The sequence below is a fragment of the Aquarana catesbeiana genome, linkage group LG03, assembly GCF_042186555.1.
Source record: "Aquarana catesbeiana isolate 2022-GZ linkage group LG03, ASM4218655v1, whole genome shotgun sequence".
NCBI lineage: Eukaryota > Metazoa > Chordata > Amphibia > Anura > Ranidae > Aquarana > Aquarana catesbeiana.
Window position 1 is genome coordinate 434,041,880 of NC_133326.1, and position 27,036 is coordinate 434,068,915.

Sequence of the window (27,036 nt, forward strand, 5' to 3'; positions counted from 1 at the left end):
ACGAGAACATGAGAAGTACAGAAAGATCCGGAGAGTGTTGCAAAAAAGTAAGTAGTTGTCCTGTGTTCCTATTCTTTATGTTTATTACGTTCGTGCTGCTCCATGTGCTTTTCTTACAAGTCTACATTTTTACATGGCAAATTTCATGTTCATGGGTACATTATTCGTTCATATCAAACATTTTTCTTTCGGCCTATAAAACACCATTGTTTAGGCCATATGCATTTGGCCACAATTTTTACGCCCTACTTGTCATAAACTATTTTGGTTGTGTAGATGGCTTTGTTACTAGAATGAAATGCAAACTAGATTCTGTGTAAGGAGAGGACACTCAGCAGCTGTTTTCACATCTGGACACTGGAGCACTAGTGTGGGACACAAGAACACCATTTTTATTAGGGGGGGCACACAGGTGCTCCAGTGTATACTATAGGGGGGGGCTACATCTGTGAAGCTTGTACCAAACAGGTCAAGTATTGCAGCTTGACAAAGGACACTGAAAATGCCACATTTTGGAAAAATAGACAATTGTACCCCACTTCCAAGCAATGTTTTCTAATTATAGTTCTGCCATCAAATCACTGTGTGCTAAGTATAGCATTTTTTTTTTACAGGGGAGAAAAGACTCGGAGGACACCCCTCATCCGAGGAGAACACAGACCCCCCACCTCTGGAAGAAGGGGAAATCCCACCATCCCAAGAAGAGCAGGAGGAAGAAGATGTGGTGGAAATTGTCACCACAACAGGTGAGTGTCTGCGACCACAGACTCAGGTAAGAGATGTATAACGGCATATTTTTGATTCCTTTTTTTTTGCGTTTCTCTCTTTTTAGGTGATTGTGATGTTGTGGATCCAGATCCTTTCACATCAGAAAGTGCCCAGATCCTGATTGGGGAGATCATGGGGTGTAATTTAGAATTGGAAAAACTCAATAAAAACATCAATGATGTTATTAAAAAAAATAAAAACATCATTGATGTTTTGGGGCAAATTTAAAACCCCTCACAATCCCTTTGTTTTTTTGCGTGCTCCAATGTTCACAATGTTTGAAAGATTTTTCGAAAAGCCTAATTTGGAGGATGCACACAGTGTGCCAACATGTGCTATCTGCCATCACGGGAGATCAATGGACGCGTTTTGGGGGTGCAACCCCTTCCTCAATAATAAAGTAGCTGAGAGGAAGGGGTTGCTCCCCCAAAACACATCCCTTGATCCCCCGTGATGGCAGCTAGCACATGTTGACATTGGGAAATTTGTGTGCATCTTCCAAATTTGGCTTTTCCTGGGGTGACTTCACCCCATCTGAACGCAATATCAAACACAGTTCCTAAATACTCATGTCTGATATTGCCTTCAAGTTCAAACAAATGTGAACTTTGTAAGTTCAAGATTTGTGGCTTTCTTGTTGGTTTTACACATGCCTGTTTTAGCTTAAATGGACATTTATCTGTTTGATAATGCTACCCCAAAAATTGTTAGACAACAAACATGTTGTTTTGTTAGAAAAAACTTTTCTAAATGCACATGTGATTGTGCATGTACTAAAGAGATTGTTAAGCAAGAATGTGTGGATTATTGTGTCAACGCTAAAACACTTTGTTGGTGATGTCATTGCTGTTTTCTGTGAAAATGGGTGTTATTTCCTAAGGGCAAATCCTCTTTGCACTACAAGTGCAGTTTCAGTGCAGTTTCAGTGCACTTGTAGTGCAAAGTGTCTTTGCCTTTAGTAAATAACACCCAACAGTGCTTTGTATAAGGTTACACAATCACGCCATTTTCGGGACTCAACACATTTCTGTCAGGGTCAGCTAAAACAAACACAAGCAGTAAATGTCCACAAAGATTTTCTGTTTTTTGCTTTTTTATTTGATAAAGGGTTCACAAATTTGCTGGCATATTGATGGCCCCCCTACCCGCAAAGAACTCCAGGTATCGTAAACGTACATCACGGGCACTCAAGGAGGGCAAGCCAGGACGGCCACTTTCAAGCGCCGTCAATGTTGTTTCATGGATCATTCCGGCCTCAGGCCCAACTGAGCCAGCATAGTTGGCCGAATGTTTTCGTAAAAAGTTATGGAGAATACAGCACGCCAGGATTATATGATTAAGTTTATACTCCGCCATATGGATGGGTGTCAGAAATAGGCGGAACCAGCTGGCCAGGATTCCAAATGTGTTCTCCACCACTCTTCGGGCTCTGGCCAGCCGGTAATTAAAAACCCTCTGTTCCGGGTGAGGGTCCTCATAGGGAATGGCCGCATAAGATGGTCCCCCAGCGCAAACGCTTCATCAGCAACGAACACGAATGGGAGTCCTTCCACATTGTCCTCTGGAGGTGGCAAGTCCAAGCTGCCATTCTGGAGACGCCTGTAGAACTCCGTCTGGGCGATGACTCCACCATCGGACATCCGGCCATTCTTCCCCGCGTCCACATACAAGAAGTCGTAATTAGCCGACACCACCGCCAACATCACAATACTATTGAACCCCTTATAGTTGAAATAGTATGACCCCGAGTTGGGTGGTGGGACGATGTGGACGTATTTCCCATCAATTGCCCCTCCGCAGTTAGGAAAGTCCCACCGCTCGGCAAAGTGGGAGGCCACAGTCTGCCATTCCTGTGGCGTGGAAGGAAACTGTTGAGGAAAACAAAAATAAATTAATATTTTTGCACATAAACATGGCAAGCAGATTAGACACAAACATTCTTGGCCAACCTCTAGATAGCATTTATTAAGGGGAATTTAACAACACCAAAGTATAAGGTACACCTATCATATTCCCCCCCCCCCCCTCTCATGGGCCATTTCTAACATTATGGGGGGTGGGGAAATCTTGGACAGGTAACCCTCTCCACTTCATTGAGAGATGAATGCCTAAATACAGGGTATTACTTGGAACAGCCCCTCCTTAGTTACACTATTGGCAGCCCACTGGACAGGTAAGAAGTGTCCTAATACAAAGATATAAATACACACTGTACACATTTGAGCACATTTGGACATTCTGCTATTACCTATCAAGATAATAATGTGATCTAAAAACTTGAAACAGTACCATTTGAAAGTATACAGGCAGGCCCTTGCACTACATGCTTTGGGGAATTCATCCATAAATCTGAGCACAAAAGAGATGTGTATAGTGTGTATGGGTTTGGCAAAGTCAGCAGATAGATGATTGAGGATAGATAGAGAATTGGGATCAGCTGACTTAGCAGTTGGGGGGAGGGTTACTAAAAATGATTTGGGGACACCACAAAAAAAAGCCTCTGGCACTCTGCCTGAATTTAAAGCAAAAATCACATTTCAAAACATTTTAGGGGGTGTTTGGGGTAAAGCACTACTATGGAGCTGACAAAATACATTGTTTTAAGTGACTACATGAGGTGAATATAGGGCCCGTAGACCATGCTGGGGAGGTTAGTGAAGGACAATCTGTATGAAGGACCTAAAAAATGAATTACATAAAAATCCAGCATGCATGAGGACAAAGGGGACATTCACAGCATATTCCAATCATGGTAATTAGGGAATGAGGAAAGAAATACAAGATATTAGCAAACATTAAATACAATAAAATGTGATATTAAAGGATAAAAATCTTACCTTCATATACTCCTGCAAGACCTGGATGATGGCAGAACAGGTCTCTGGGATAATGATACCCAGAGCCTGGGGGGAGATGCCTGTCGAGAACTTGAACTTGAGGTCCTGCAGGCTTCTCCCTGTCGCCAAGTACCGCAGGGTAGCGACCAGCCTCTGCTCCGGGGTGATGGCTTGCCTCATGCAGGTATCCTGCCTGCTGATATAGGGGGTCAGCGAAGCCAGCAGACGGTGAAATACGGGGTCCGTCATCCTGAGAAAGTTCCTGAAATCATCAGGATTATTCTCACGGAGCAAAGGCATATGAGAGAACTGGTCACGCTGAAGCAACCAATTCTTGGTCCATGAACTCCTCCCCACCCTGTTCATGGACTGGACTTGTGTCAAGGTCAGGACCCCAACACCAAGCCCCCGCACAGCACGAACTCTACGAGGAGTACGCATACGCAACATGGCTAGAAAATGGTCGGCTGCTCAGAACGAAGTAACAGAACGCACTGAAGAACAGCAAGGCCTGTGAAGAGCGACCTGAAAAACAGTAACGAACGCACAAGAACACACTGACAAGTCAATGGTATTGCTTGCACGCACTGAAGAGCAGATACAAACCCACAAGCACAAACTGAACGGCAGAAAACGATCTGAAAACCACGAGTCTGAAAAAGCTCGAATCGTCTCTCACCAGACTTTTACTAACACGAGATTAGCAAAAGGAGCCCAAAGGGTGCTGCGCTTGGTTCTGAACTGGCCTTTTCTAGTCTCGTCGTACGTGGTGTACGTGACCGCGTGGTTGGCGATCGGAAATTCCGACAACTTTGTGCGACCGTGTGTACGCAAAACAAGTTTGAGCCAACATCCGTCGGAAAAAATCCTAGGATTTTGTTGTCGGAATGTCCGAACAAAGTCCGACCGTGTGTACGGGGCATTAGAGCTTCTGCTATTGTGAGAAAATGTCCTGTGGTTGTACTTATGATTAACTCTGTTACTGTGTGAAGCTCGGTGCCCACGAGTCTGTGTCCTACAGGTCAGGTCTCTGAGTCATCTGGTCTGGGTAAATGATTTAGTAAACTAGCTCATGTTAATTAGGTTAATTAGGTTACATTTGTATTGTTAGAGTAATATGAGCAGGAGGGGGGAACCTCATCTTCTCCTGTATATAAGACTGTATTCTGGTTATAATAAATGTAGTCCATGTTAGCATCTAAGCAAGTGTCGCCTTGTTTTATGCTTGGGAGCGGTTGGAATATCTGATATCTGTATCCAGACTACAAGGAAGTGGTATACTGACTGAAGCACTCAAGCGGAGTGTGGGGCGTTCCGTGACAGTCTCAGTGGTACCGAATCCTGCCCCAGCTTCATAGATATCTTTCAGATAGATGCTGGCATTGCCGGAAGGAAAGTGGGACACTATTACACACTTTTTGGTCATGCAACTAAATTAAGAGTTATTGGAGGGAGGTACGAAGGATCACCCAAAAGTTTTGTGACTATGTGGTCCCGGAGGACCCAACCTTTTTTCTGTTGCATGACCAAAAAACACCAATTAAGACATATAAGAACTCTATTTTGTGTCATCTCTTGAATGCAGCAAGATTCTGTATCACGCTCAGATGGAAAAAGACACAACCACCTTCGGTGGGTATGTGGCTTAGGAAGGTGGAAGAGCTGAACCGATTAGAGAACCTGGTGTGGACAGGAAGGCAGAAACAAGAGAAATTTAGAGAGATGTGGTCCCTCTGAAACTCCTTTATCAGCACAGAGGAGGGAGAGACTCTCATTATTGAGGATTCAGAGGGTTCAGGGAAACTACACTCTTTAGCCGTCAGGAGCCTGGGACAGTATGTAACTACCGTAACCGTATGTGGGGGAAGAGACATTATTATTATTGTTTTTTCCTTTTTATTTTTTATTTTTTTATATATGGGGGAGGGGGATGGTGAAGAACATTTAGGTGAGGGGTTCCCAAACACAGTTTGTATGAGGGAGCCCAAATAGGAGATCAGAGGGAAAGAGTCAAGATGACTAAAAAAAAGAATGGGTAGTAAATAGTTTGATAATAATCCCTTTAGTCAGGACATTATGGTTTTGTGATTATCTCCTTTTTTTTCTGAAAGTGATAATATGGAATGTTGTTTTCTGAATAAAAATAAAAAATTTAAATATAAAAAAAAGAATGACAAGACAGCTAGGTACATGACAGCTAGCCTGGGACACTTCCCTGGGTCTGAGGAATCCAAAGAAACTGAGATAAATAGCTGCCTTGAGCACTTGACTGGGACCTGCGCCAAAAGGGGAAGGAGACAATAAGTCTGAAATATCATTGAAAATCTGGCTGGTGACTGGTTGACGAGACAGATGTGATCTCTCCTGGGTTCTCTGAATACCCCTTAACATGGCTTTGAGAGGGTGAGCCGAAAAAATGGGCAGACTGTCAGGAGTCTGCAGGGACCAGAAGTGCTGGACACCTGACAAATACAACTTGATGGTATTGGCAGATAATGCCAATTCCCTGTGGCAATATGCAGTGAAAGCCATAACATTATTGACATCCTCAGGGCAACTGCAAGGGTGTAAAGACATGAACCTGAGAAAAGTCTTCCAACCCGTGGTATATGCTTTCAGAGTATTTCTGGATAAAGACCTATTAGCCAGATCGACCTATTAGCCTGTGTCCAGAATGTGATTAATCCATGACCAGTAGCGCGTAAGGGGGAACTGGCTTGCCCACCAGCTCTGCTTCCGGGTGCTGTAAGAAATAAAACTAAAAAATTGAGGCAGATTAAGTCGAGATAATGCATCGACTGCGCCATTGTGATCCCCACTGATGAACTCTCCGCAAAAATTAAACTTGTACATCAAGCCTAGTCAGGTCAACCTGCACATGAAGGGCATGATGAGAAGGCACACCGATCTACCTTTAGTTCCCTGACCAAACTGGACCCCATGTGACTGCCGCCGCCAGTATTGGATACATTTTGAACAATATAACAGCAAACTTTGGCAGATGAAAAGTTTCTCCAAGGGCAGACTTGCAATCATGAGATTGGAGTCGAGAGTGATGCCCAAAAAAAGTGATGACTTTGATCGGACCTTCCATTTTTTGCGCAGCCACGGGGACATTTAGCTCTGAAAACAGTCCTGTGAGAGCCTGCAGATCCCTGGGACAGGTAACCAAGGTCTTCCAACAGCAGGAAGTCATCAGTATAATGAATTATCCTCTGACAACCCTTGCAATTACCCAAGCTCCAGTTGAGTGCGTGGGCAAAAAAAGGTGTCAAACAAGCAAGGACTGCTTTTTGAACTAAAGGTAAACCTTGTGGTGAAATATTGACCGTGCCATTTAATGCCATGCCATTGCCAGAGGGCAGGTCTGATAGAAAGCAGCTTGAAAGCATCGGTAATATCAGCTTTGGAAAGCCAAGTACCCCTGCCTAACTGTAGAATGTGCTGGATAGCCAAATCCACAGATGAGTACTTCAGCGAAAACTCCTCGGAGGGAATAAGGGAATGGAGGCATGGAATATGCAATAAATGAAGTGCAGACAAATCATATATCAACCAATATTTATTAGAAAACTTGCCACAGACCACCCCAATGGGGCTGACTCTCCACATACAGAATGGTGGTGAAACAAATGGACCAATCAGGAACCCCTTGGACACTTCTGCCTCCAGTAAGTCATCAACAATGGCAGGGTGACTGTCTGCCGACTTTAAATTTCTACATTCAAAAGACTCAGACAGAAGAGTGATGAGGCCTGTGTGAAAGCCTGCTGAAAAACCCTCCAGCAGGAAGGCCGGGGGTGGGTGGTTTTCAAGACAAGCCCCTAGCAAGGAGACATTGACTTGGCATAGTCATGACGAACTGGAGGGCTTGACAAGACAGGCGGACTTAGGGTGAGCTCTGAAGCAATTGGTGCAAACATGCAGGAGCCTGCATTGGTTGTAATTGCAACCTGTATGTGTGCTGATGACTGACAATCGGCACACACGGGGGATTTCTGGTTGGCTAAATGCTCGCAAAATAGCCCCATGTCAATATTGCTCCAACATGTCACCACCTGGAACTAAGCCCAAGTGGCCGCCACCTTCGTGGCAAAAGGACTGATGATAGTCGTAAAATATGAAGCCGCTGTACTTGTGCGCCAAGTCCACCACTTTATGTAGATATAGGTCTAATTCTTCTCTCCTAATAGGACTGACAGAACAGACCATGTCTCTGAAAATACTGAATGCCAGAATTAATTCTGCCACACTGAGTTTGCGGCTAACCCTGGGATCCTTCGTTTTGAGCACCACCGAGACCTCCCCGCAAGCATAAGACTTATTCTCAGGAATATCTTGGGACCCTATTAGCAGAGAGGCCAGGTTGACATCTTTCGCTTCCAGAATGTCCTTTTTTTTTTTTTTTTTTTTTTTTTTTTAAAAGATGCGACACAGATATAAAGACAACCTTGTCATGAGAGTGAAGGGAACCACTCAATCAGGCTCACACCACTAGCTGAAGTCTAATACAGTATAAATATATGCTTCTGTGCCCATCACTTTTAGTTTTTTAGTTTATAAGGAGAGATGGAGAAGAAAGAAGGAGAAGGAAAAGATGAGGGAGAGAGAAAAAAAAAAGGGGGGTGGGGGCGTCACCCCCAGGGAGCCAAGATCATTAGCACTGAACAAGCACTGGAGATCCCAGATGGTGGATCCTAACACGTGTCAGAGAAGTGAAAGAGACCCCAATAAAACCATTTGGACTTGTGTTCCTCTGACTTATCACGCAAAGCAGAGGTCAGATCTTCCATTTGCTCAATGTCCTTTACTCTTGTGAGCCATTGGGCCACCGTTGGCGCAGACTGTTGCTTCCATAGAGGTGGGATGCAGGCCCATGCAGCCTTAAGGAGATGTTTGAGAAGGGATTTATAATAATGTTTCTTTGATAAGGGGGTAAGGTTAAGTAGGAAGGCAGCTGGGTTATCTTGTAGGGAGATATCTGTGAATTTTTGTATGAGCTTAAGCACCGGATGCCAAAACGTTTGGCGCACAGGGCAATCCCAGAAAATATGTAAGAGGGTGCCTGAGTGTAGGCCGCAGTACCAACAACGTTCAGTTTGTTGAGGAAATAGGCAGAACAGAAGGGGATCTATACCAATGTGTCACTATTTTATAGGTGGTCTCCTGATATTTGCTACATAGAAAAGATTTTTGTGCGAGAGTATGCGTTCTTTTTGGGGTTAGGAGAAGGTGACTTGCAAGTCCCTTTCCCATTTTGCCAAGAATGGGGGTGTCTTCAGTGGAGTAAAGATCGAGCAGGGATTTGCAAGAGGTTGACAAGGACCCCCGGATCGGTCCCTCACCCAAGCAAAGTTCCGCAAAAAAGGGTTGGTTTGGGCAGTGAGCTAAGAAAATGTGATAGTTGATTAATCCTCCACCGATCTAATGAGAGAGGTGCCCGACCAGAGAGCAAGTTCTCCATAGTTATCCAGCCAGAGGAACCTAGAAACAAAGATTCTCTCCTGAATCCCTGTCGGACTTGTGAAAGGAAAGATGGGTCAGTGAGACCAGGTATAAAATCCAGATGACCAACAAGTGGCGTCATTGGAGATGGAAACGTTTTCTGTGAGGATAAACGGAAAAACCTATTCAGTCCCACGAAAGTGGGGCCAATCAGTGGATGAGTAGTCAAGTGGGTGAGATGAGTTTTCCCTGCCCAAGGTAGACCAGCGAGTGGGACCTGGGCAGCTTCCTGTTCAAGCAATACCCAAATTACTGTGTCTGTGTCAGACAACTACGCTGGTCATATGTGCCGCAGTTAAATAAAGGGCTGGATCTGGAAATCCTAGACCTCCCTTAATTTTTGGTCATAGTAATAATGCTCTGCTGAGACGTGGGTGTTTACTGTGCCAAATGAATCTGATAAATATTGAACATACGGCGTGAAAAAATGTCTGGGTATTTTGACTGGCAGTGCCTACAATAAGTACAAAAGTCTGGGCATTGCATTCATTTTGAGTATATTACAACGGCCAAACCAGGAAAGGGTCAGAGAGTCCCACTTTTTAAGATCAGCAGTGAGCATAGATAAGAGGGGCTGGTAGTTGAGGGGAATAATGTCATGCAAGTTCATAGAGATTTATGTTCCCAGGTACTGAATTGAGCGGGCAGCCGTTTTAAACTGGAATAAGGGGCGTAGGTTGGAAATGGTAGAGTCTGACATAGAGACATTTAGAGCCTCTGACTTTTGTAGATTAACCTTAAAATTAGACAGGGTACCACAGCGCTTCGGCTCCTGTAACAGGGAGGGTAAAGAGGTAAGGGGCTCAGTAATATAAAATAAAAGGCTATCAGCATAGGCCGCCATTTAATGTTGATATTAGCTGGATTGAATGCCTCTAATGGATTGATTACCTCGGATATGGTGTAAAAAATCTTCCAGGGAAAGGACGAATAGCATTGGAGACGGGGCAGTCCTGTCTGGTGCCATTTGAGATGGAGAAAGGGCTGGAGTCGTAGCCATTTACCCGTACTGTAGCTGTGGGATTATCATAAATGGCCGATATCCATGACATGATTGGATATGGCATTCCCACGATTTTGAGTGTCTCCTTGAGAAAAGGCATTCTCTGCATCTGTGGACAGGAGCAGCAGGGGAACACGGGGTTGTTTTGCTTTTTCTATGATGTTTAGTGTCCGAATAGTGTTGTTTCTGGACTCTCTAGTCTGGATAAAACCGACTTAATCTGTTACAATTAGACGTTGCAATAAGACATTCATCCTAGAGGCAAGGATTTTAGTGAATAGTTTCACATCACAGTTCAGAAGCGAAATTGGCCTGTAACTGGCGCATAGTAATGGGTCCTTACCCAGCTTAGGGATCACAGATATTGAGGCACGCAATGAAGCTGTGTCAGTCCATCACAGCATTAAAGGCCGCAAGAAAGGAAGGCACCAAAGAGTCTTGGTACGTTTTATAGTAAGATGTGAATTCGTCGGGTCCGGGTGCCTTGCCAGACTGAGTGTCAGCTATAGCAGATGTGAATTCCTCTGCTGTGTTAGGCTTAGACAGGTCTTCTCGCTCTTCCGTCGTCAGCGTAGGATGATCGGTTTCTCAAGATAATTGCAGATATCTAGAGAGTTTTTTTGGGCGTTGACCTGGAAGTAGAAATTGGGTCCAAATTATAAAATTTGGAGTAGAAAGAACAGAAAGTCTCCACTCTTCTGGAGAAGAATGAACTTTGGAGCCCAATGATGAGAGAAGAGCGGGAATGTACGTCTTAGAGCGCTTAACACGTAAAGCATTGGCCAATAGTCAACCACATTTATCACCGTATTCGTAAAACGAACAATGGGCCTTTAATAGTACATGTTTTGCTTCGTACATAGAATGATCCCATATAGCTTCTCGAAGATGAACCAGTTCTGCTTCGATAGCACCTTTAGAAGCAGGAATCTGCCCTCCTGATCGCAGTACTCGTCAAGGAATTGCCAGTGGAGGGACTTCAAAATGAGTATACACGTCCCTTTAGATGTAGAGGTTAAGTACGGATTATGATAGGCTTTCGTAAATTTTTTGTTCGATAGTTTGAGTATCCTAAAGAAAATGTAAATAACACTGCACTAATCCAATGTAAAGAAGCAGCTACATAAAATATGACCAATATTATAAACACAAATGAAAATAAAATGTAGCACTAATGATGATGACTAATGGTGGCCATTAGAAAAGGCCCATAGATGAAACACATGTGACATAATAGAGAATAATAGGTAATAAGTAAAATACAATAATGTCCCAGTATGTGGCCATAAATCGAACAACGGAAAGTCCCAAAATAAACTGTATATAGAATGTTGAACTAATGTGGGAATCTTCTCCTCTGTATGTCATAGATTATACGATCATGTAATGGAAACAGATAAAATACGCTTACCAAAGGAAGTGGATTCGGATGCCGGTGACACCGAATCAAACGGGCTCAGAGATCCTTAATGGACGATGGTTGGTCCCAGAAACCCTGGATCTCAAGGGGGATCTTTCTTCTGTAATTCATGTCGCGACTGTCAGTGCAGAAGACCGAGGGAGGATCACAGCCACAGGAAAGTCTCCAGAGTATGGGTGGTTCCCAAAAAGATAGATAAAACGCCAATAGTGCAGATCAAATGACGTATTTTTATTGGATATCGCCAATAATCAACAAGCAATAAAAAAAGCGTGATCACGTAAAAAATAATAAAATCAAGTGTAGGGAAGAGTAATGCTCTCCCGATGCATTTCGTCCACATGGACTTCAACTGGGGCATCAAACTCATCTCCTACGCTGTATAAATTTATATAAAAACTACACAAATAATGTGGCCAATCAGACATCAATGATAGGGTCACATGATAGGTCGACTCCTGATAGGCCAAAGAGGAATCAGCTGATTGTCTTGAATTATCCAATGGGACCACCCACCAATAGGGGAAGAGGCATATCCCTTAGCCAATAGGAAATTAATAAACATAATAAAAAAATGAGAATGAAAAGGGAAGGACCCACACTGTCAGAATTTCAGCAGCACTGCAATCATCCGTGCCCGCTCAGAGAGTTCTAAAATACATCAATATGTTAATCATAGTATATAGACATAATACCAAGGTCCTATGTGTAAATATAAATAACCCAGAGGATGTTATTTAAGATTGTTAATAAGAGCTCAACCGAGGGTCACATGACCGCATCTCCTCTGACGCGGCCAGGCAGCCCACGTGTTGTACATTGAGCGATCCCTCTTATTGGATCAGCGTAATAAACAGGAAGAACAGACGGAAAGCTGGTCATGTGACATGTCAGTTGACATAGTCACATGATCTTAGGAGATGAATAACGTCTCAGTTGTTAGAATCCAAAGAGGCATGTGACCACAGAGGAAGTCACATGTTCTCCTGGGACCAATAGATCGATCCGGTGTCTCCAGCTCATCCGGACTGTAAGCAGGGAAGGTGATATCATCCCCCACCACCCAGGAAGTAGTGGGTATAGTGGCGGGGACAACCGGAAGTACGGAAGAAACAAAAATTTTCACTTCTCCCGGTGTCACCCCCTGGAGACTCACCAATAATGTGTTTAAATAACTAAAAAATGTTACTTGTGAATGTAGATGGGGAATGTGTATCTATCCAATGACATGAATGGATGTGTGCACATGTACCATAGCAAGGAACAATATTAAAAAGAATTCAATATGAATAATATATTTAAATATAAAAAAATATGGGGCGTGGCCTGACGAGGCATGTGAGCAGACCTGCTGCATGGAGCTCCCGCTGATGATCCTGTCTAATATCCTCTCCTCACCACCGATTTCGCCCGTTTTTGCCCCAGAAAGCTGCCTGTTACCTCCTGGAGACGTCCGGTGCTGTTGGCTAGCCGTCTTGAGCTGATGATGACCCGGGGGAACCGAGCGGAGACCGAGGCCTGGGAGTCCCAAGCTGACCAAGATAGCTCTGGCCAGTCTCAGCCTCCTAAAGCACAGCGTGACCTGGAGAAGAAATCCGAGCAGGGGGGTAAGTTCAGCAAACTCCCTAAAAACAATTAGCAATCCAGGGACATGCTTTACTATGCTCAAAAGCTGGCTGGGCGTTCTGATTCCGCCCTGCATGGCACCCCTCAACCCTTATACACCTCTGAGCTGGATAACAGGGAAGATACAAGCATGCTAGATGACACAGTGCCATTAGACATGCAGCAGGATCCATCTGACTCCCTCACAGAGGACAATGTCCAGCCCTCTCTGAGTGAAATCCTACATGCTGCGCACAAATGTACTGCATCTGTAGATGATTTGAAGGAGAAATTTGGAGGGCTGAAAGAAACAGTGTCCCTTATGCGTCAGGATCTCCAGAGGATCAGGGAAAGAACCACAGCAGTGGAGGGTAGGGTGAGCGACGTGGAGGACCAGTTGCCCCCCCTTCACAGAGATGTCAGGATGGCCACTCAAAATGCCTTTCAAGCCTTTAGTAAAACTGACGAAATTGAGAACCGTCTATGACGCAACAATGTGCGTATAGTGGGACTCCCTGAAAAAGTGGAAGGACGTGACCCCACAACCTTTATTGAAGGATGGCTACAGGAAGTTTTTGGTAAAGAAGCTTTCTCTCCCATTTACACTGTGGAAAGAGCACACAGGGTGCCCCCACGTCCCCTACCTCCTGGGAACCCCCCGCGTTCAATGTTGGCTAGGCTCCTGAATTACAAGGACAGGAAGGTGATACTAAGACTGGCCAGAGAAAGGGGCAATATCAAGCATAACGGCACAAAAATCTCATTTTACCCAGATTTCTCTGCCGAAGTACAACGCAGACGATCGAAATTTGCAGATATCAAGAAAAGACTAGTCTCTGATCAGCTCTATGGTCAACTGGTGGAACCACCGGCTGCATTCTTGGGTTCCCTGTTGGGACAGGAGAGCCCAAGAAAACCATGGAAGACGGTGGGGGGGGGGTCGTTCCCTCCCACTGCTTATAAAAGCAGTCTAGAGTCTAATTAGTCGCTAGGATTGCTTTAACATGAAAGTCGACCGCTGGCTAAAAAGAATGATACCAAGATGATACCTAAACCTGCAGGCATCATTCTGGTATAACCACTCAAAGTCCAGCAACATACCAATATGTTGCTGGTCCTTGTTGGGCATACATTGTAATGTTCTTTTTTTCATGCAGCCTTTGGGCTGAACAAAAAACAGATTGATCAGTGGGTATGCCCACCATTAGAATACCGCCCTTCATCCACCCACTTCTAATGATGGGCAAACATGCACCATTTTTTTTTGTGGTAGTGAAATCACCTCCTATAGCGCTGGAGTCGCTGATTTACGTATCGTGGAAGCAAACGCTGTTGCTGTCAAGATAAATAAATCAGTACTGCAGCTGAATGGTGTACCTGCTAAGCAAATGATGGTTAACAATAACACAAAGTAACATTAAAGTATAAAGATGTACGTGTAAATGACTCCCGCGCTGTCTGAAAACCTAATTTAAGGGGCACTGCTGCAAAAACCTATAAATCTGATCCAAACAGAAAAATAAATAGATGAGATAGTGATGGTGTTTGTGCTGTGTGAATAAGAAATAAAGGGAAGGGGAGTGCTGCAAAAAGATGCTAGTGATATGTAGAAACTGAAAAAATGTGGGAAAAAAAACATAAATCATACACGTGTTGTCACCAAATAATCCTGGTTATAAAAAATCCTTGTACATCCAATAATAGCTAGTGCAGTGTAATGATACAATCAAAACGATGAACACGTGTGAAACATATAAAAAAATATATATACCAATCATATGCCACATAGAGATAAGTGGATGCTCATGTAAATACACATAGTAATTAATCCCAAACAAAATATTGATAAAATATATAACAGTAGCAGAAAGTTTGTATGTAATATAGTATAATGGAAGAAATCCATGTATTGCAAAAAACGATCAATCCCACCACCAGGAAACACGTGTCCAAAATACAATCTTCAGTGATGACACCTCTGTGTCTGCAAGCAGCTCACCTTACTGCTGTAAGGTGTACAGCATATATTGGTCACAGATAGAGATGATAGATGCAATGGTATGATAGTCTCCTATGCGTTGCTTGGACAATCCTGGGTGAGTCTGGGAGCTCATATCAGTCCAAGAGGATGCTTTAAGAAATTACAACCAGAGCCAACAGCCAGAAAAATGGCTAAGCAAAAGGACAAGAAATAACCACTTTGTGGCAAAGGAAATCCAATATCGCCAACATGAAGCCACTAAGAAGGACTTCCAAACGTACTGTCCACTTTGACGTGTCTTTGGACAGGTCCTCTTCTAACTTATTTTTCCCCTGGCGGTGAGCAGATCCTAAGTTCTGCAGTACAGCATGCTCCTGTGGGTCCAGGGTAATTCGGCTTGGAAGACAAGCAGTACTGGATTGGTTAGCAGGTGAGTTTTCTTTCATCGCATTCCCTTTTGAGACCATCAGCATATGGTGAAACATATGCTGATTGGTCTCAAAAGGGAATGCGATGAAAGAAGACTTACCTGCTGGGCCGCTGGGGTAAGCGCCGGAGATTAGATCACACGGTGCCACATGCACCAATTCCGTGATCAAACAAGTGACTAAAAAGTGGCACACTCATGTAATAATTGTCCACATATAAGTGGTACCCCTTTCCGAATAAGGGTCACACCAAGTCCCACACAATCTTACCAGCGCTCCCTATGTAATCTGGGCAGTTCTCCGGCTCTACGTGACTATCTCTTCCCTTGTTAACCATAAAACTATATGTATAGCTTGTGGCCCTGTCACAGAGCTTATACATCTTGACCCCATATCTGGCACGCTTGCTGGGAAGATATTATTTGAAAGACAAGCAGCCAGAAAACTTAATCAGGGACTCATCAATGCAGACAACTTGATGGGGAGCAAAAAAGGCTGCAAACCGTTGGTTGAAGTAGTTTACAAGGGGCCGAATTTTGTAGACCTGATCGTATCCAGGGTCACCCCGAGGATGACAGAGTTCATTGGCGTTGAAGTGCATGAACCGCAAGATCTGCTCGTATTGTGCCCTGGCCATGGAGGCAGAGAACACGGGCATATGGTGAATTGGGTCAGTGGACCAATATGACCGCAACTCACTCTTTTTAGTTATGCCCATGAGGAGAAATAGGCCCAGAAAGGTCTTAAATTTGGAAACCGTAATTAGTTTTCAATCTCTGGCAAGGGTCAAATGGGGATTAGCGGCAATGAATTGACCAGCATACAAATTGCTTTGGTCCACAATAGATCTATAGAGATCTTTGGTGAAAAACAGCGAATAAAAATCAAATGACGTAAAATCAACTGTTTCCACCTGAATTCCGGGTTGGCCAGTGAATGGGGGAAGTACGGGTGCTGCAGAAGTGGTGGGCTTCCAATTAGGATTGGCGAATGCAGCAGGAAGGGCACTATGGGTTTGACGGGTCCGTCTTTGTCTTCTTCTTGGTGGCTGCGGGACACTAGTTGTGCTAGCCACCGCACCAGCTTGAACTGCACTTATGGGACTCGCCACGTCACCACGTGTTACTGCAGTGCTGGTTTGACTACGACCAGGGTGTACTAGGCCGCTGGTGCTTACCAGTTCACCAGAAGGATGAGCGGCACTAGTACTGGCTCTCTGCTCCATACAAGAGCTCTGCGGTTCTTGCACCTCAACAACAGCAGAAGAACGGGGTCTGGTACGCCTGACCTTGGCGGGGACCACAACTCCGTCGTCAGAGCTATCTGTCAGGGTGCCATTGCTGTCTACAGGATTGCATTCTGAGTCTGAATCTGACAGATGAGTGACTTCCTCTTCACTATCTGTCATGCTCAGAAACGTGTAGGCCTCTTCACTAGTGTACCTTCGATTTGACATTTTGGTCTCTAAATTTACTGGTACATTAGTGAGACTCACAGGAAAAAAACCTCTTGATTGTCAGTGACTGATTCAAACGCTACCAAAAAAACCGTTAGCGTTCACAGGGATCAGGCCTGACTCTGCGAACGCTGCAGTTATGTTTGTTGTGTTTTTGTAAGTGACAGTAATCGATTGATACTGCACTTGGGTGAGCTGGGCGGAAGGGCTAAAAGCAGGTGCTAGCAGGTATCTGGGCTGATCCCGCTAATACTGCATTTTTGGGAACCCTAAAGTGTTGGGGACACTAGTATAGATCAGCTATTGATCTGTTCAGACATTATACTACTAAGGGAGGTGTATGGTGTGTGCGTGGGTGTTAGCGCTACTGGCACTAATCTGACGCTGCCTGGGGCAACACAGACCCTGACTGACGCTAAAACGTAACTGATATCACCCGCCGGGCGATCAGGGGGTTAAACCTTTATTGGGTAATATACGGCGGGTGCCCTGATGCTATAAAAAACAAACTAACCAGCGTCACCCATAAAAAACTAATACAGTGATCACTGGTGACGGGGTGAAAGGGTTAACTAGGGGGCAATCAGGGGGTTTAAAACCTTTATTAGGTAATATACGGGGGTACCTGAGGCTATAAAAGCCTGGTGGTGAAACTAACTGGCTAACTAGCGTCACCAGTGACACAAATACGGTGATCAATTAGTGACACTGGCGACAGGGGGTGAAAGGGTTAACTGTGGGGAGATCAAGGGGTTAAACCTTTATTAGGAGGGTTTAGGGGTAACCTAGTTATAATGGGGGCTGCTACTAACTGCCCTAACACTTATTTCAGTCACAAATGTCATCAATGCCGTGATCAGTGAAAAATCTGAAAACTGCAATTGGTGACATAGTGACGGAGTGAAAGGGTTAACTGAGGGGGGTGATCGGGGGGTGGCAAGTGTACCTATGTGTACTGGTGTTAGTGTAGTGTTGTGCAACTCACGGTTAGATGTCTCCCCTCCTTTCACTGGAATCGAAAAGACCCCAAGAGGAGAGATGACATCACTTCCTCCTGTCTGTGTTTACACTTACACAGACAGGGGAAGTTTTTCATTTGTTAGGAGCAATCACCAGGTCTAGACCATAAATCATTGGTCTGGCCCTGGGGACTGATCACTCCCCTATCGAACCCGAATGCCACGGGCGCGGTTGCGCCCCCCCGCCCATGGGGAGGGCGGGACGTACAGGTATACCCATTTGCCCACCCGTGCCATTCTGGCAACATACATCGGCGTGCAGCGGTCGGGAAGTGGTTAAAGGCTCTCTTTGCTCTTACAGCTCAAGCACTGCAGGCGACGATTGCTGCTTTTTTGGTTTGTCACACTGCATCTAATTGGACTAGGGCAATGAGCAATCTAGAAGATCTTGTGTTCCTGGACTGAGTTTTGGTAGAACACTTACAAATATTGGCTTCCGTCCTACATTTCTGTGTTGATGCCTTAGAACAAGTCACGACGCAGATTTCCAGAATTGCCCTTATTCCTATCCATATTGGTATAATCATGTGGCTAAAAGCCTGGACCACTGAAGCTGCCTGTAAAAGTTACTTAACTTGTATGTCTTTTGAGGGAGGATGTGTCTTTGGTGGTGCACCTGACAAGATCATAAGATGTCACAGGAGGAAAAGTCCTTCCACAATGAAAGACTACAACATGCCCAATCACTGTCCACAGGCTTCATTTTCAAAGCCAAATGTCAGCCTTTCCTTTTGTGCAAGGCTTTGAACACCTAGTCCACCAAGTCTACCCCAAAGCCCTCTTCACAATGAAGGGTCACAACCACTTTTAAGAGTAGGTGGAGGTTTGTTGCAGTTTGTATACCTCCAGCTCACAGACACTCCAGACCTATTGGTCAGTCAGTGGTCTCTAAAAGGGTACAAACTAGAGGTTCTGTTTTTACCCACTTTTTTCCTCTCTCAGACCTGCAAACATCTGCCCCAAGACAGATTTTCAGACCGCCCTGAACCATATTTTGTCCCAGGGAGTGGCTATTCTGGTCCCGCTAGAGCAGTGATGTCTAAACTGTGGTCTGTGGGCCCTTTGCTTGCCTTTATCCAGCCCTTAGGGCACTATTCCTTCCACTGATACCAATGATGGGGCGCTATTCCTTCCATTGATACCAATGATGGGAACACTATTCCTCCCAAGAATACAAATGATGGGGCACTATTCCTCCCACCGACACCAATGATGGGGAACTAGTCTTCCCACTGACACCAATGATGGGGCACGATTCCTCCCACTGACACCAATGATTGGGCACGATTCCTCCCACTGACACCAATAATGGGGCACGATTCCTCCCACTAACACCAATGATAGGGCATGATTCCTCCCACTGACACCAACAATGGGGCACTATTCCTCCCACCGACACCAATGATAGGGCACTATCCCTTCCACCGACGCCAACAATGGAGCATGATTCCTCCCACTGACACCAATGATAGGGCACTATTCTTTCTTCTACTGACCACATGTAATTTTCTTATACCCTCTGACAGCCAAACTTGAGGCATTGTTTAATCTCGCTGACGCTGGGACATTTTGGCCCCACTCCGGCCCCCTTGAAGTCTGAAGCCCTTTGTTATTAAATTTTGGAGACCCCGATCTAGAGGACCAGTAGATGCCTCTCTGAGACAAGGGTAATGCCAGGCATCAGTACACATTAAATTTGCCTACCAAAACATTACCATTTACCCACCTCATTAGCATTTTCTGTTTTTTTATACATTTAAAAAGTGTAACATTCCACTTTTTAGTGATGAAATCAAGATGCGAACATATATGCGCCAAAAAAATTTGCTAATCTCTCAACTAAAAACATTTGCATCAATTAAATGTAGGGTGCCTCTAGTACCTTTACGTACTCACTTCACCAGATCGATGAGGATTTACTGAGCTTTCTGGCATGAAGCACCTGTTGCCCAGCTTTGTAAAGCTGTTACCTGGTCTTTGGTTCATATTTTCTCAATGTTTTATCAGGAGGATGTCTAGGCCTTTGCAGATGCAGCTTTTGGCTGCAAAGTTCATTCAGCTGCACTCCGAGTGCAGGTTTTTGACCCTTGTTTGTATTGCTGGGCCTGTTGGAACTATTCTGTTCACCCCTCTTTTTCATTGTTTGAGGACATGGTCTATTAATATTCAATATTCACTGTCAGAATGTTTATACTGAAATATTAAAACAGAATTATATTTATGGAATTATGCAAAATTTGTGATTTAGGAGATTTTCACATTATTCCACAATGCAACCAATTCAAGTTCGTTTATCTGTGCTATTTTGAAGACAATAGATATCAATGATGTGCCAAAAATATATATTTATTAACTAAAAATTCAGTGTAAAATATATTCAGATATATTTGGTGATAATACAATAATTGATAAACTTTCAAACGTGTTTGGGGATACAGATGATAATCACATTTTTACCACAAGCTCTTATTACAAAATACCATATTTTAATACTTAAATGATAACGTGGTAAATTTAGACCTGGTAACTCTTAGTCAATAGCTTTCCGTGGCTCCACGGACTCATATAAACAATTTACAGACTAAATGCCATGTACACACGATCGGACATTCCGACAACAAAATCCTGAATTTATTTCCGACGGATGTTGGCTCAAACTTGTCTTGCATACACACGGTCGCACAAATGTTGTCAGAAATTCCAAGCATCAAGAACACGGTGACGCACAACACGTATGTCGAGCTGAGAAAAATGAAGTTCAATAGCCAGTGCGGCTCTTCTACTTGATTCCGAGCATGCATGGAATTTTGTGCGTCGGAATTATGTACATACGATCGGAATTTCCGACAACGGACTTTGTTGTCGGAAAATTTGAGAACCAGCTCTCAAATTTTCTACAACAAATGTCCGATGGAGCCTACACACATTCGGAATTTCCAACAACAAGCTCACGTCGAAAATTTGTTGTCGGAAATTCTGACCATATGTACACGGCATAAGTGTTGACGTTAACGCTTATGATTCCTTCTCAAAACAAACAGACCTTCTAGCTTAAACCTTAAAAATGCATGGACAAAATGTTATACTGTGCACAGGGCTTGATAATTTAATCAAGGCTTATTTACGGTAAAATGAATTATCTAATGAATTTTATGTTTAAATATATATCATGACCAAACCATTGATAAGATTTTAAAAGTTAGTTTTTGTATTTCTGTGTATTGTATGTGTATTTCTCTATATTTGGAAAAATAATTAATTACTTTGTACTGCAGTTAGAAACAAAACAATTCCAAATATGTAACAAAGTTTAAATTGTTTTAGTACTGTATATGCTAAATATAATAGAAAATGAATACTATTTAATAATTGAATAACTTTTTGACCTTAGCTTAGAAAAACACAATAAACTATCAAAAGCTGTCATTTATGTGTCAATTTCCTAGACATTGTCTTCAACTCAGAAATATGGTTGTGTTTGGATAGGGTCATTAATTTAACTTCTCACATACCTTGAAAGCTAAGTCATCGCACCAGGAAAACCTCCCGGTTATTCAAAATACAAGGATTTTACATCATTATAATTTCTATACTCTTAAACTTTTCATAGGATTATATATTTGTAACCCTTATCATGATAATATATATTTATTAATGGTCTATGAATATCTAAACAAAACAATATGAAAATATTATGAAAGAAAAATTAGTATTAAAATACCTAAACCAATATATGTAAAATTATTCACTCAAAGTGACACTAACACTAGCTTAGTTTTTTTTTTTTTTAAATAACAAACATATCATACTTGCCTCCACTGTGCAGCTCGTTTGGCACAGAGTGGCCCCGAACATCCCCTTCTGGGGTCCCTCGGCGGCACTCGCGGCTCCTCTCCGCATTAGTTGACCCCCTAGGAGAAGCGCTCTCCCGAGGGGTTACCTTGCAGCCGCGCTCCCGAGTCATTCATTCGGTGTCCATAGAAGCCAAATGTATGGCTCAGCCCCGACACCAGGGTCATTGGATTAGATTGACAGCAGCAGGAGCCAATGGCTGTGCTGCTAATCAATCCATCCAATCAGGACCCGAGACACCGGCTTTTGCTGGTGTGCTCGTCCCCGGGACGAAATAGAGGGGGTACAGGTAAGTAAAACGGGGGCTTGGGGGGGCTCCAGCATTATGATTGTTATGTAATACATAATACAACATGTTGCTCAATCCTGGAAACAAAATTTAGGTCTGTGAGCTCATTTGAAATATGAGTCTCTAGTCTAAACACTAGCCATATACCCTCTTCTTATCTTTACAGGCTGACAGAAAGAAAATTTAGGATCTTAAGAGAACTTCACAGAATGCACTTAAAACCTTCTGGTGAGGGTTTCTTGGTTTCAAAGACAACGAACCTCTTTAGAAATATTTTAAACAAGATGGCTTTTGGTTTGTTCATAGCATATATATGAAAAAATATATAATATACAGGCCTTCTATATTCTTTTAACCACAATAGTCCTGACATCACTCTGTCCTGTTTGTATCTTTGATAGGAATTATGACTCATTGGCGCAGGACAACTTAAAGCAAACCTTCACTCAAAAGTGAAACCACCACTTCCTAAGATAGAAGGCCCCTGCAGCCTCCTGGAACATGTCAAAACATCTCAGGAGGCTGCAGGATCAGTCCAAGGCTGACCATACATTATACAATTTTCTTGTACAATTTTGACATTTCTCACTTGCATGTTAAAAGAGCATTTTTGCAAGAAAATTACTTAGAACCCCCAAACATTATATATTTTCTGAAAGCATAGACCCTGAAGAATAAAATGGTGGTTGTTGTAATTGTTTTTCTCTCGATATGTGCACAGCCATTTATCAAAAGCTCATTTTCAGGGAAAATACACCTAAATGCGTTTTAGTGCACACAAATGCAATATAATACCCTTTTTTTTTTTTCGTAAAATATGATGATGAGTCGAGTAAATGGATACCAAGCATGTCTAGTTTCAAAATTGCAGATGCCTGTGAAATGTTGACAAACTATGATACCTAAAATTATGCATAGGTGAAGCTTTAAAAGTCTTTACAGGTCACCACTTTAGAAATAAATGTGAGCTTTGGTGCTAGAATTATTGCTTTCCCTCTGACGTTCACCGCTATAACTCACATGTGTGACGTATGATATGATGTGAGGTATGGCATATGTGATGCATCCTTTACATATGCTAGTACAGGACCTATGTGTGAGTTTGCATTTTCACTTGAGCACAGGAGGATGGGGGTGCTTACACTTTTTTTTTTTTTTCATTCAACTTTACTGGGGGTGATTAACACCTCTGTGATAGCTTTGGGCAGTTGCAGGTACTCTTTATCGAGAGATCAGGGGTCTTTAGAGCCACTCGGATCTAGCCAACCACTGGCTCTAAGAACACAATGCAAGGATTATTGTTGCATCTGCAGTTGCCTGCACTGATTATTGCTGCATCTGCAACCATAAACCTTGTAAAACCGTTTGCTCCCATGGACTGCACGTGGGTAAAGTTTGTTTATATCTCCCAGGTCAATTTCTCCCATGTAAATGGCCCATGTTAATAAGAGCTAATGGTTTGTAGGCTCAAGTCTGATTTGCAGTGTGGAATTCAGCATGTCTGCATTTTTACATAGCACACTGGATGTCACCACATTGTAGCACAACACACCATGTTGCTGTGCCGAATGTCACACTTCAAATACAAAATTAAAATTACATTTTAAAAATAATTAATTTGAATTTAATTGGGGAAAAACCCAGAAAAAAAGTAAGCAGTGCAATGTGCAGAAATCTGTATCACACTACTCCCTCCCAGTGCTTACACTACAGTTGCCTGCACTGTAAACTCAGCCTTTTCTATGTGTGGGCTAGTGTAAACCAGACCTAAATTGTCTATGTTTTGAATGATAGAATATAAAAAGCATCAAGTTCACACTACTCTGCCCTATTTTATATCCTTTAGCAGCTGCTTGGGAACCTTGCCCAGTTTAAATATAATACTGACCTTTATTTCATCATCAATAACAAACACTATTCTAGATACTGGAAAATGCAGAAAGTGGGAAACCTGTAACTACATTATTTTTAGAAACATGCGGAGAACCCTGAATCTTGTAAAATATAAAAATTGAGGCAGAACAGCCAGTCATTAAAGGCTGTATTCAATAAAAATTTCTTTAAAACTATCTTCCCTCCTGGAGGGGCCTGCGGTTATCCACGTCTACTGTGAAAACCTGAAAAGGTGTTGAAATATAAATCTTTAATACAAAAATAGAAATACCTAGTGCACGTAGGTAATTCATACTGGACATGACTGTTTGAGGAGCTACGGAAATATCTATACCAGTTTATATAAATCTGTTATTGGCAATAAGAAGCATCTAACAACGCTCATTTTACTTTGTCTACACTGACTTTACCATTCAGCCAGGCAAATTTGTGTCAGTGACAAGCTTTTGAGGTTGTTTTAATAAAATAAAGTTATTAGCTATACAAATATTTATGAATGAAGTTTGTTTTTACAATACACAACATATTTTTAATGTGAGTACATGTAAAGTTAATGCTGGAGAATAGAAATGCTTTTATAGGTTCCCTTCATCAACTATTTTCCCACATTGTATTGTGACCACCTGTGTATGGTAGGCATTTCACAGTCAGGCTGTTGTATTTTCTATTGTAGAAGACTGTGTAACGTTAATGTATACATTGATCAACTAACCATTTATTTACATACAACTCTTTATTGTTCTTAGGAGGAAAAAGAAGTGCATTCGGTACCTACAAGGAGAAGGACGCTGTAGCAGCCCAGTTTCTTCCGATGGAAGTGCTATAGACTCTCCTTCCTCTCCAGTGAATTTACTCCAAAGTATAGAGGTTTCTGCTCTTTCTTCTTGCATGCTTACAAACCCTGATGATTCTGCACAAAGTGAGAAAAACCTCCCTCCGCCTGCTTCTGACACAGCCAAAGTCCCAAGACCGAAAGCTTTGGTCTCACTAATTCCTGCAGAAGAATCCATAGCTGTCAAGGCAACGTAGCATTGTATAATCCTCAGCGTACATTATTGCTGCATTGGACACTTTTTTATTTTTATTTTTTTTAAACATGTTTTAAGACTGTGGGCAGACTTTACGTTTTTGTCTACTACTAAGGCAAAAAAGGATCGAGAAGTTTTGGGGACATTGTCTTTTTCTTGTGCCATGCTTTTTTTTCTACTTTGCCAATGAACTACTGTACTTCAAAACGTAATAATTATATAATTGTAATTTGAAAATAGGACAATCTATCGATTCTTTTACATTCAAAGTATTTGTGGCATTGTTTACACAATTCTAACCAAACAGAATATATATACCACCTGACGCCCATGCGATAGCCGAAAGACGGCCACAGTGCGGTGCTCAATTGCCGGGAGGGCGTCCCTGGATGTCCTCCTGTTTACATCCACCCTGTGCGCCGCCGTGGGCGTGCATGGGGGGAAATCTGTGTTGGCCGTGTCCCTTGGACACAGCCAATCACAGATCGTGCTAAATGGCCAATCACAACGGCTATATTTAGCACTCGATCGGAGTGTCCAATGGGGGATGATCTCATATGTAAACATATGAGATCATCTCTCATTGCCAGCTCTGCCTCCTCACACAGAGACCGCGTGTGAGGAGGGAGAGCGAGCTGCAGCGTGAGTGTGTGAACACAACACACACATGCCCACAGTGCCATCTGTCCCCAGTGCCATCTGCCCCCAGTGCCACCTGTCCCCAGTGCCACCTGTCAGTGTCACGTGCCATCTGTTATCGGTGTCACGTGTCATCAGTGCCATCTGTCAGTGCCACCTTCAGTGTCACGTGTCATCAGTGCCACATTAGTGTCACGTGCCATCAGTGCCATGTATCAGTGCCATCTATCAGTGCCACGTATCAGTGCCATCTGTCATCAGTGACACGTATTAGTGCCATCTGTCAGTGCCATGAGTCATCAGTGCCACGTATTAGCGTCATCTGTCATCAGTGCCACGTATTAGTGCCATCTGTCATCAGTGCCACATCAGTGTCACGTGTCATCAGTGCCACATATTGGTGCCATCTGTCATCAGTGCCACATATTGGTGCCATCTGTCATCAGTGTCATCTGTGCCACGTATTAGTGCTATCTGTCATCAGTGCCACATCAGTGTCATGTGCCATCAGTGCCACGTATCAGTGCCATCTGTCATTAGTGCCACATCAGTGTCACTTGTCATCAGTGCCACGTATCAGTGCCATCTGTCATCAGTGCCACATCAGTGTCACGTGTCATTGTCCTGGTGTTCAAGGGCCTTCAAAAGTGTAATAGGTAGTCAACAAGTTACATGTGTAATTTATGCTCCTAAAACACCTGAAGGTACTCCCTGCATGTTTGGCCTCTATGTGGCTAGGCTGTGAAAAAGTCCCACACATGTGGTATCGTAATACTCAGGAGGAGTAGCAGAATGTATTTTGGGGCGTCATTTGTGGTATACACACGCCATGTGAGAGAAGTAACCTATTACCATGACAATTTTGTGGAAAGAACTGTGGGAAAAAATGACAAGATCAAAAACCTCACCATGCATCTTACTAAATACCTTGGAATGTCTACTTTCAAAAAAGGGGTCATTTGGGGGGTATTTGTACTTTCCTGGCTTGTTCTGGTTGCTAGAAATGAGATAGGCCACCAGTACTTCAGGTGTGATCAATTTTTAATGATTTGCACCACAGCTTGTAGACTCTAACTTTCACAAAGACCAAATAATATCCACTAATTTGGGTTATTTTTACAGAGAAAATTGAGTACTGGTTATTTTTACCAAAGATATGTAGCAATATAAATTGTGGCCAAAATTTATGAAGAAAAATTAATAATTTTCAAAATGTTATCACAGAAACAAAGAAAAATGCGTTTTTTTCAAAATTTTCTGTCTTTTTTCATTTATAGTGCAAAAAATAAAAAACCCAGAGGTGATCAAATACC

At 43.0% G+C, this 27,036-nt stretch overlaps 1 protein-coding gene across 2 annotated transcripts in view; it reads left to right on the forward strand.

Annotated features, from left to right (window-relative positions):
• The window catches only part of LOC141132419 (transcription factor 7-like 2), a 1,287,046-nt gene extending 1,262,028 nt beyond the window's left edge, over nucleotides 1-25,018 (forward strand). For both annotated transcript variants that reach the window (XM_073620780.1, XM_073620782.1), the window contains one exon: nucleotides 24,803-25,018. In XM_073620780.1, the coding sequence (XP_073476881.1) occupies nucleotides 24,803-24,882 (80 nt within the window). In that variant the 3' untranslated portion in view covers nucleotides 24,883-25,018. The remainder of the gene's footprint in view (nucleotides 1-24,802) is intronic.
• The last annotated feature ends 2,018 nt before the right edge of the window (nucleotides 25,019-27,036 follow it).